The sequence below is a fragment of the Bos mutus genome, chromosome 16 (genome assembly GCF_027580195.1).
Source record: "Bos mutus isolate GX-2022 chromosome 16, NWIPB_WYAK_1.1, whole genome shotgun sequence".
NCBI classification, from domain to species: domain Eukaryota; kingdom Metazoa; phylum Chordata; class Mammalia; order Artiodactyla; family Bovidae; genus Bos; species Bos mutus.
Window position 1 is genome coordinate 55,396,151 of NC_091632.1, and position 11,884 is coordinate 55,408,034.

Genomic DNA, 11,884 nt, shown 5'->3' on the forward strand with positions numbered 1-11,884 from the left:
TCTCCTAAAAAGAAAAGGGGGGAATGAGAGTCAGTTCCTAGGCAGGTTGATAGGGAGTCTAGGGGTCCCCAAGGAGAGAGGGATCTGGAATTCTCAAGGAGGAAGAAAGGACAAACTTTTTTTCTTTCTCCACATTCCTTAGGATTATATAACAATAATGTATCCTGCCTAAGGACAGTCTTTGGATTCAACCTTCTGTTATCTTAAAATGTTAATTATGGGAGTAGACCTGGTCTTTACAAGGATGTATCTTGCCTGAGGACAGTGTTATCTTAAAATGTAAATTATGGGAGTAGGTCTGATGAGGTCTTTACAACCTCCAGACAGTCTTTGGATTATATAACTTCATTGTTAACACTAGCAAGCGGGTACTCTTTCTGCCCCCTTCTGATGCCTATGTCAGAAGCTTTCTCTATCTCCTTTATACTTTAATAAAACTTTATTACACACACACACACACAAAAAAAGAGGAGCAGGGTTAACCCAGCTTCGTCACCATAGAGGAAATATAGTCTTCTAGTAACGTAAGAGGGTGCATGGAAAATGCTTGACCCAGGATTTATGTGTCTAATGAGCCCCAGAGGATTATCCAGGGATTACCTATCCTTTCTCTGTGCCAGATGGTCTCATCTTTGCCTTTCTTTTTTATCCTGCCCTCTAAAATTTCTGATTACTTACTTCATCTCTTATTTGTCATGTCTCGGACCCAGCTCCTTTTCTTTTCCATTTAAATCATTCTTTAAATTTACATCTTTACTGCCTCTTTCTGGACTCTTGCAGTAGCTACTTAATAAGTTTCCCCATTGCTCATATCATCTTCTCCCCCTTCAAATGGTCTTATATTTAGTACTGTATAAAAGTCGTGTCTCAAAAAAAAAAAAAAAAGTCGTGTCTCGATAGGCTCCCCCAGCCACTCAGGCAACACGGGTAAATGAAATGACTCAGTTATAGGTGATGGGGGAACGTTCCCATTTCTTGTCTAGAAAGCTGAATAGCTTTTTGAAATTCTCTAGGTGCAACCAAACACACCTGAGGGTCTGGATCTAACACATAGACTGTGAGTTTAAACCTCTGCTATAAAATAATGTTTGCTTGTCAGTCTTTTCCCATGACTCCATTTGGCTCCAGGATAAGGGCTCTATAGTAATGGCTTGATGTTCGAGACACATGGTGATCTCGCCCACTTTGCCTTTCCAACACCATCTCCTGCTGTTCCTTTGTTCTAAAACTGTTACTGTTGTCAGCCTGGCCTCCCTGCTGCCTCCCAGGAATTACTCGAATATTGTCACCTCTGGTCTTCACCTTCTGTGTTAGTCTTAGTCTGCTCTGGAGTGACAAACTCTTTCCCCACACGTTTATTTCTTGTCCACTCTTGAGGTCTAAGCTCTGCCTTTTTAGCATGTAGAGTGCCAAGCACAGTGCCCCTCATGGGCAGTACTCAATAAATGCTAGCTGCTGCCATTGTTTCTTGATCACCAAAGTCCATAATGTTTTTCCCTTTGACTTGCAGATGAGGGAGGGGCCTGAACATCATTCCTCCCAAAGTTCTATCTACCTGTCCCGTTATTAAAGGACACACTCACCTGTTTGTATATTGCCCTCTTCACTAAATTGCAAGCTCCTGAAGGGCGAGGATCCTGTTGAATGCATTTTTGTATTCTCTGCAAAGCCCAACAGCCACCTGCATACAATAAGCCTTCCCCTGCTCCTCTTTTCTTTTTTTGACCTAGTTCACTTAGAAAAATAAATCACCTTTAAGGATAGATTTGGTTTTAATTATTTTAAGGGGAAAGGCTATGTTATTTGAGCAAGTATAGTCTAGGGGCTTTATATAAATTGCTCATCTGTATATTCATTTGCTCTTTGGCATATTTATTGAGTACCTACTATAATTTAGAAACTAAGGAGATACCAGTGAATACAGATCAAGTAACCTGCTCTCATGATACTTAATCTCTAGAGGGAGAGACACATAATGAGTTAAGTTCATATAAAAATAAACTACCATTTTATATATTGATAATGGCTCTGAAGAAATTTTAGCAGGAGGAAGGGGTATAGAGAGACCCAAGTGCTGGGGAGGGTGGAGGAATGGGCTCTGGCTAACCGGGGTGGAGGGGAGGGCAGGGAGGGGACCAGCTGGAAGGCCAGCGAAGCTGGAGCACAGTGAACAGAACGGTGGACGTTCAGGTGGAGAAGACAAGCTGAACAAGTTCCCTGAGGGCCTCGTAGACCAAGGTAAGGCACTGGAATTAAACTTAATCAGTGGTAACATCTTGAGATGGATTTTGAGCAGAAGATGTGATTTTATTTGTTTCTTGCCTGCTCTACGGAGACTAGAAAAGTGGAGGCAGAGGCCAGAGAAAGGAGATCAATCTAGTTATTTCAATTATTCAAGTGAGATATAGTGAAGGACTCAGTAGCAATGGATGTGGTGAAGATATATTTTTATGAAGGAGGAACTAACAAGATTTGCTAATGGAGCAGTTTTGAGGGAAAGAGAATCAGGAGTTCTGTTTTGGAATCTACCTTTGGAATCATTTAAAATGATTTACTGGGGATTAAAAAGTGGGATGGTGTCTTGACATTCTTACCCATTTCTTTTCCTATTTTATACTTATTGTCCCTTTAAACAAATAAAACCTAATTATAAAAATATGAGATAGTGCCTAATTTAGAAACTTAGGTGCATTATAAAACTCATATTTTTATTTTAAAAAACTTTTTTCCTTTTTAAATTAATCTTGGAAAAATTCAGTATCACTGTACTTCATCATCATTTGTTTTTCACTCTCTGAATTGCAGCGTGTTCTAAGATGCAGCAGTGTGGGGAGATAACCATTGTGTTCTTTCTAGAAGATGACTTTCCTCCATTTAGCCGCAGTTCCTGTTGCTCCAGCTGTGACTTGTTATGTTAATTTGCTGTAGTAGTAGCCATGACATTAATCTACTTCCAGATGAATTGACTGACACAAATGATCTTTCATCTAACCATCTCCTCCCCAGTGTCTCTAGATAGATTCAGCCATTAATTTAAGTATCTCTTAATTCAGGTGACTTATAAGGATTTGTTATATAAAGTGCTTTGGAAAGACAAAAGAAACTTATTGGGTTTATTTGAAAGTTCTGTTCATCTCACTTTAATTGTAGTATATAACAAATGACACTAAGCAAAATTTTAGTAATCATGGAAAATAAGATCTCTTCACATTAAGGACATGGCAGGAGGTTTAATCTTGTGTTTGTATTCAACTCTGCCAATAACTGGTGCTACAAATGTAAGCAAGTTATTTAATCTGTCTCAGCTTGACTTCTTCATCTGTAAAATAGGACTTAAGTATGACATATTATGTAAATGTCTTTACAGAAAGTGTGGAGATTCACTAAATTATAGTTCTTATTATGGAACCCAAATCTAAAGGACCAGAGAACCATGACTTTTCCCTTCAGTGAAGAATAGTAGCAGAAAACTTGACATGTGTTTCAACAGTGAGATTGCTGGCATTCAAGCTATTTGTAATATGATTTATGAATATTAATTATCAAGTTAGTTGCAAACCAAGCAAAATTTACCAGCCTTAAGGTTCTGGATTGAGCAAAGCCTAGGTCAATAAAATAATATTATTTAATATCTATTTTCTCCTTTAAGGAGGCAGATTTAATAGCAAGGCCTGTTTTTTCCTTGTCATATTATGATTTCTTGTGCCAGCAGAGTTGCAGAATAATCTTGTTTTTATAACCAGTTCATTCTTAAAATGCTGTTTATGATGATCATGGATATTTGAGGGGAAGTGCAGGAGAGCTATTTATTTACAAATATACAGAGCTACATGCATGCTAACTCGCTTCAGTTGTGTCCAACTCTGTGCAGCCCTATGGACTGTAGCCCACCGGGCTCCTCTGTCCATGGGATTCTCCAGGCAAGAATACTGGAGTGGGTTACCATGCCCTCCTCCTTTGTAGGGGATCTTCCCTACAAAGGGATGGAACTCGTGTCTCTTATATCTCCTGCATTGTCAGGCCGGTTCTTTACCACTGATGCCACTTGGGAAGCCCATGCAGAGCTAGGTCAGGTGGATATTTCATTATTTTTTTTTTAATTCTGCACTAATTCATAGTGTAGACCAGTAACAATCACACTAATTGCAGCTTAGACATTCTTTTTGTTATCAGTGTAAAGGCTTGGTATACTTTGTTTCAGTAGGAAAGGAATTTGGTAATTGAAGTGGGAAACTAAATTTAGTTTAGTTTTATTTTCTCTCTTTTTCTTTTTTTTGCTGTACCATGTAGCTTGTGGGATCTTAGTTCCCCCAACCAGGGGTTGAACCCGGTCCCTCAGCAGTGAGAGCACAGAGTCTTAACCACTGAATCACCAGAGAATTACCTAAATTTAGTTTTTAAAGCTTTGTTTTTTGAGGTTTAAAATTTCTTAACCTTTTAATCTTGATATTATGATAAAAAAATTAAAAGGCATAGAAGCATAGAAATTTTTTTAAGTAGTTTGAAGAAGACACATTTCTGTGTTCCCTAAACTTAGAAACACTTGGCAAACTTTTGAATGAGACCCAAGACTAACAGCATGATCTTGTTTTAACTAACTTGCCCTTCTACCATAAAATTAAACTCTACCGAAGCCATTTCTTTAATTTTTTGTTCAATTGCCTTAGCATGGTAAGTAGGAATTTCCACGCTAGGGGTAGGTTCTAAGACCTTTCAAAACTCCTCGCAGAACAGAAAAGACCTGTCTTCTAAGAGTTTCCCTTTTGGCTTGCATCTCCTATGCCTAAACTTGGTCCCACCATCCCTATAGACTGTAGGACCCAGAGGGCAGTTAAAAAAGGATCCCTGGAGAAGATCCCTGAGCAAGACTGAAGGGAAATAACGGAAAACAGCACATTCCTTCACTTCAGACACTGTCTTGCTGAAACATGTTCTTGGTGGGAGAGAAAAAGGAAAAGAAAGTAAAGCCTGTGGTTAGATTTTTGCTAGGAATTAAGGGTTGAGTGGGGAGGGTGTCAAGACAGCATGTTGGCTCATCCCACATAACTGTAATTTCTCATACTCTTTCTTCTTCCCTCTTTAAAAAATTTGCCAAAGTTCACTGCCACCCATGGTAAATAAGATGGGGCCACTTAGAAAGGCTTATATCCCGTAACTACTTGACTTCTGGAGCCAAACACCCCAAATTAGGCCAGGCAGAAGCTAAAGTGGGGGCCTACCAGCTCCTGCACCTCGTATAGCTTCTAGGTCTTGGAAGCACCATCTGTGTCTTTCCAGATGATTCTGAGAGTTTCTCTTGGCCTTTCACCATCCATTTACTCATAGTTGCAGTTCTTTAGATTTTCTGTTGGGTCTGTTTCTTGAATTTACAGATTCAAAACTCAGATCACCATGATATACAGTTAATAGTAATGCAATTCTGGGGGTCTTCTTCAGAGCTATTCTTCACAGAATTGTTTATTCTAAGTAGTTAAAGCGATTTGAAAGCACCTGTGATAGGTGACATCACTTTTGGTAAATACTTTTTTATCAAGAAAATTGATAGTAAATGAATCAATGAAAAGTTAATTTCCATTTTCCATGTCTTGCCCTTTAGAAACGTATTAGGACTTCTTTTTCTCCCTTAAGTACCCAGTTTCAGCGTGATACTTGTAAAGTTTTTCTTTGTTTTATGAAGATTCTCTTTAATGTTTTGCTTTCTGATGAAAGATTGAAAACTTCCTTTACATAATTTGTACTTATCATTTTAATGTCACTAAAGTACTTTAGCTTTCTCAAAAGGAATACATCATCCGAAATACATATTTTCTATAAAAAGAATAAATTACTGACATTGATTTTTTTTTTTTGAGATAATGGTTTCTATAGACCCATGTTCAGGGAAACCCAGTAGAAGACAATATTGAGTTATTTTAACCCTAAAAGCCTTGAGTTATAAAAAGAACTAATAGAATCTATAATATTTATGTATAATTTATTATCAGAGATGGTTGGCTGGAACTCCAAATAATTTATTATCAGAGATGGTTGGCTGGAACTCCAAGTCATATTAAGTATTTTATACCATTGATCAGATAAATGACATTACAGGAAGTGGCCAGCTTACAGTGAGGTGATACCTGCAGATCACTGACATGTACAGTGTTAGGCACACAGTGCCCAACTGTGTCATCACCTGCAGCGTGTCCAAGCAGGCAGCCTCAAGTCAACCTGTGTGAACCAACATACTGCTTAGGGGGCCTTTGGTAAGGCCTCTAGTCTCCCAGCCTGGCTCTACGAACCAATTCTCCTCCATTCCTCCCTACACCTCGGAGTCTTTTCATTCCAAAATGGCAAGGGTTTCTGTTTTGTCATTGATCCTAAATAAAGGGTGGGGTGGAGGGAGAGGAGAGGTATCCCAAGTGAAAACCAGAAAGACAGCGTAGAAAGGGGTAGAGGTGGGGGACTAAAGAGATAATACCAAACTCTATGAAGGGCCAAGTATTGAATGTTTTAGACGTTATGGCCTGTATTTAGTTTTCCCTTCGTAGCAGACACATACAATATGTGGATGAGTGAGCTTGGCTGTGTTCCAATTAAATTGTATTTACAAAGCTAGGCCGTGGGCCTTTGGCCTACTGGCCATAGTTTGCCACACTATGCATACTACAGGGTAATACGTACCTAGTAAACTGGGTCTGAGAGATATTCTAGAAGAGAAGTTCTTAGTGTTTAGAGCACTGTAACGTTACTTAGTAAATGTGTAGTTTCTCAGAGAAATTGAGGACAACACTGATTTTGATGTTAAAAAGTTGATATCAAGTATATTTTTAGCCTCACATATTCATTTCTTAAAAGTTGCTGATGAATGAAAAAAAAGCCTCTGTTGTAAAGCAAAACCCAGCACTCATGATTAAGCAAAGAGGGGCGGAAAGGAATTTTTTATAGATGACATAACAGGTAAGGGGAGCTTTAAAGGAGGCCTGATTTCCAGTCGATGATGCTGTGTCACGCTGCCTGGCCCTGGATTCAGTTCAAGGCTTTAGAAATCAGTGTTTTAGAAGTGTGTCTTTGGCAGTATCTGAATACAAGTGGAAGTATTATTTTGTAAAATTTTGATAATTGTTATGTTTTCTTTTTTTTTCCTATGGTTAAAACTCTAATAGGAATTCCAACACTTGTTGAATTGAATGAGCCTTCTTACCATTACATGTAAAATATCCCTGAGGTGTCTTACCACGATATAACAGACGGTGCTTGTCGTTTCTGACAGGTTGTTCCTGCTGAAGGACTGGTCTCTATATTGAAGAAGAGGAATGATAGTGTAGGAGATCGTCCTGCCCAGATGCAGCAGAAACCATCCAAGCGAAGAGTGAGGTTCCAAGAAATAGACGACAGCCTAGATCAAGGTAGCGTGCTCAGCACTGTGTCTGGCACAGATTTGATCCGTGTTTGCCAAAAGAATGAATTAATGTACAGTAAGATGTTTGGTAATAGGATTTGTAAAGAATATGTAGACTTAGTTGCATTATATAAAGGCACACAGAGAAGGGATCTATCATAAGTTCTTAAGTAAGTCCTAAGTATTCTGTTTGCTCAAATAAGTGACCAGTTGCAAAATTCACCTCCTTGCCTGCCTGGCCCACAGATAGTTGTCAGTGTTCAGAGCTCATTTCAGTTTCTTGTTTAGTGTTTTGTTTTCTGACTTTTTGTTTTTAGTGAGCCTGCTGTTTTTGTCTTGTTTTCAGTGGCAGTCAATATTCCTTGATTGTTGTGGAAAATATTTATAAATTACAAATATATTCTTTTTGGTGATTTCTTCTCAACTCTATGGAAAAAAGTGTCTCTCAAGAGCAGTAGTTTAACACTGTTGCTGTTGTTGGTTTTTTTTTTTTTCCTCCCGGGCTTGTATTTAAGGTTGTTGTTAAGTTTACCTAAGGCCTGGGTAAATCAGAGTGAGTAGAAACATGGCCTAGAATCTCTCAGTGTGCTTTTCATGTTTATAAAACAACTGCAGTATTAAATAATGATGTCAGTGTGTAGACACAATTTCTGAGTACGACATAAAGTGATGGCAGTAGATGTTTCTAAATTTTTACAACTATAAAGCTGGCATGAGCCATGGAAATAATCTGTTCTCACTGCTCATTTTTACCTCTGAACCTTGCTTGTAACTATCACAGTCTTCTCTAGATAAAGTGCTCAGTTCTTTGTTTGTACCAATTGGTACTGAATTTAGTAGGAGGAACCCTGGACTTAGAACTGACAGTCCCTAGTTCCCTTAGGAACCATCGCATCTTAGACTAAGTCATAACTTGTGCTCAGTAGCCACCTGCGCTTCTTGGCTTCCATGTTGGACAGCACAGCTCTAAACAGTGTCAGTGCGTGTAGATAAATAAAACAAAATAGGTGTTTTAAAATAAATTATATCTAAATGTTTGTATATAAATATATGATAAAGAAATAGCTGAAAAAATACATAAAATAGATTGCTAACCAAGATAAGATGGTGAGTGGGAATCATGGCAAAAACAGAAAAGATGATAAAAGTATTGAACTGACCAAAACCCCCCAAAACACTTAAGAAACACAGCACAAATGATACAGTCCTTTTTATTTGTATGTATAAAAAGTATACTAAGTATAAACTCTTAAATCTCTTAAGGTCTATTAACTGTGAAGAGCTACTAAACTAAATATGTCAAAGGAGAATACAATTACATAATCCTGTTTCTATAAAAATCCTTAACCACATGTGTTTGAGATGTACTGCCAGATTTCTTCTTCTTTTTTTATGGAAGTGGTTACATCCGTTGGATAAATGAACTAGTTTTAACTTTAGCATTCACAAGTTCCACAAGTGTGCATCTTTATGGTAACAGGTCCTCGTAGTCATTGATACACTAGCTTTCTATCAGGGACCATCCTTAGAGGACTAACATTACAAACATCTGGTTATCTTAACCGGTGAGACAAGATACTAGAATTTGACTCTTGTGTCAGCTTAACCTTCCTCTGTTTTCCTGTTTGCAGATGAAGTTGGAGGTGGCTCCTGTATTTTACTGGTCTTGCTGTGCATAGTGACGGTTTTGCTTAGTGTGGGAGGAACTGCGTTATACTGCACTTTTGGTGACATGGGGTCACCCGTTTGTACAGACTTCGCAGACAACGTGGACTTCTATTACACTAAGTTACTACAGGGAATAGCAGAACTTAAACACTGGATCTACCTCTCCTAGCAAGCATTCAAGAGGGACAGGCATGCTGGCAGTGAGAATCAAAGAGTGAACCTTTCTCAGCAGCTTTTATTTCAGGAGTTCCGTAACATGCGCCCTCACCTCCCCCACCCCGCTCCCCAGAGGAACAACAAACATCAGAAACAGCAACTGTAAATGGCAATCCAGAGGAACTCTCAGAATAATCACACCATGAAGCGATATTGATTTGAGCACTGTGGGTGGAAGGCATGGTCTTTGGACAGCGTGTCCACCTCCTCCTCACTGCCTCCCAGTGTAGTGAGCTGCACTGAGCAGAATTAGACAGGGCAGTGTTGGAGCCAAACCACTTTTGGCTACCTTCAAGCTAATGGTTGACTTCCCTGGTGGCTCAGATGGTAAAGCGTCTGCCTACAATGCAGGAGACCCGGGTTCAATCCCTGGGTCGGGAAGATCTCCTGGAGAAGGAAATAGCAACCCACTCCAGTACCCTTGCCTGGAAAATCCGATGGACGGAGAAGCCCGGTAGGCTACAGTCGCAAAGAGTCGGACGCGACTGAGCGACTTCACTTCACTTCACTAAGCTAATGGTTAAAGGACACTCTTGATTTACGATTGTTGGTCCAAAGACGTTGCTTCCAGCCATCCCGCAATAAGTTTGTGTGTAATGAAAAGGAGTTTCCTTATGGTTTCAGTGTCTTTTTTAGTTCACGTTGGGAGCTATATAATTTAGGCTTTGTGCACTCTTTCCAGATTCTGTTTTCCACTTGCAAAATGGTTTTGTGTGTGTGTGTGTGTGTGTGTGTTTCAGACAGTTACCATAAGCAAAAACCCAACATAGAATAACAAAGATTATCCTTTCAACATGACTATAAATGTGCAGGCACAAAACTTTCAAGAAGGCATAACTGTGGAACAGATGAATTATAGAAGTCTTGGCCCTGAATTGAGAAACTGTGACAGATACAGTGACAGTTAACTTGGTTAACTAGCCAGAAGTTCATCACAAGCCTAGAGATAAAACTGAATAGCTTCCCCTGAGTCTCAGGCAACCAGTTTCATCATGGATTCAGTGCTTCCTGTAATGAATGCCGGATTCAGCTCAATTCAGTAAGACCTACTGAGCACCTATTATGTTCTGAGAATCTAAGACCCCTTCTACAAAGGTAAATAAGATATTAGTTCCTGCTCTAGATGTTTTGATTCTGGTCTTAGGTAAAATAAACTAATACTTTAATGAATGAAATTAAATCATCATATATAATTCAGTATTAACAGATCAGACACTCAGATGCTTGAATATGCATTCATATCATGGGCTTAATTCAGACCTAATATGGGGTCATTAGATGAAAATCCAATCATATCTTAAATAGACAAATGTCTGATTTTTATTTAAATCTGTCAGTTTTCCTTTTCTAAAGTACAGTGATCTAACAATTAGGAAGCCTTTCTTTAACCTTTTAATCTCATTGATAGCATTCTAAAAGAAACAAAACACATGAATTATAGTTTTTTAGCAATGATCATTATTTCATGTTTTTCAGTTAGAATCATTTGAAAGAAAAAGAGAATTTTCTTACTAGTTGTTACTGGCTGGTACAGTACATCCCTTCGTGTTTCAGCTTATTTATTTAGACTTATGATTTTTAAAAGGGCTTTTTATAGAAGTTGAAATTGTGTCATTTAGCACGCATTTGGTTATACCTGATATTTAATTACTGTATACTTAGTGTTTTGATTTTCTATAATTTCAACTCAGTGTGTTTTTAGGCTTATTTTTAAATTGATGTTTTATTTTTACTTATACTGTTTGACTTGTCTCTATCATGCCACCATAAACTATAATATTTTCAAGGATTATAGATCAAAGATATTTATTTAGAAGTGTACAAGATACTGAAATCTAGATTCCTTATACTTAAGGCTGATTTTATTAGAAGATTATTTTAATGTTCTATTATAAATTTTAAGAATTTGTATTCAACTTGTATGTAAATATATAAAATGTTGATGGTACTATCTTATGTGGTTCTGTAAGAGACATTCACAGAATCTACTGTGTGGGTATCCCCAACATAGACGAACCTCTTCTGTTTTACCCTCATGATTTCTAGCTACAGAAATTTGGCAATGCTGATTTCTGCCGGTTTTATGTCAAGATAAGTCAAAATTTCCTTCCTGTTCCTTTTTTCGATCACTATTGAAGTTCTAAATACTCTGTAGTATTACATTGGCCACCAGGGCCATTGCTTCCGAAACTGAAGATTTCCCAGGTGCCTTCACACTGAGGGGAAAGATCTGAGATGACGCCTTGGTCCCTGGAGGCAGCTGCATCTCAGGAAAGCCACGCTTGTCCTCACTGCGTCCCGTGGAGAGGGAGCTGAGCTCAAGAGCATACTGATGTCTTGATTTAAAATAGGCATGAAATCTCACCTAGAAAAACTAGGGCAGCTTTTTAAAATGTAATGGTCATTTATTGCATGAATTGGAGTAATTCCATCTGGTGATGAGAGAATTGTTATCTCTCACATAAAGAATTCATCCAGTTTGACTATCATGTAATTTTTTCCTGTCATTGGAAAGTACTGACAACGATTTGTAACTAATCTTCCTTAAAAACTGTATTTGGGGGTAACAGATCAAGCTTGTAATTTAAAATCTACACCAACAAAATGTCTCAGAGAGTT

General features: G+C 38.3%; 1 protein-coding gene across 4 annotated transcripts in view; it reads left to right on the top strand.

Annotated features, from left to right (window-relative positions):
• Positions 1 to 10,006, top strand: part of CNST (consortin, connexin sorting protein) — a 96,759-nt gene extending 86,753 nt beyond the window's left edge. For all 4 annotated transcript variants that reach the window (XM_005893385.3, XM_070385374.1, XM_070385376.1 and 1 more), the window contains 2 exons: positions 7,253 to 7,388; positions 9,013 to 10,006. In XM_005893385.3, coding sequence (XP_005893447.2) covers positions 7,253 to 7,388; positions 9,013 to 9,218 — 342 coding nt within the window. In that variant the 3' untranslated portion in view covers positions 9,219 to 10,006. The remainder of the gene's footprint in view (positions 1 to 7,252; positions 7,389 to 9,012) is intronic.
• Positions 10,007 to 11,884: the final 1,878 nt, after the last annotated feature.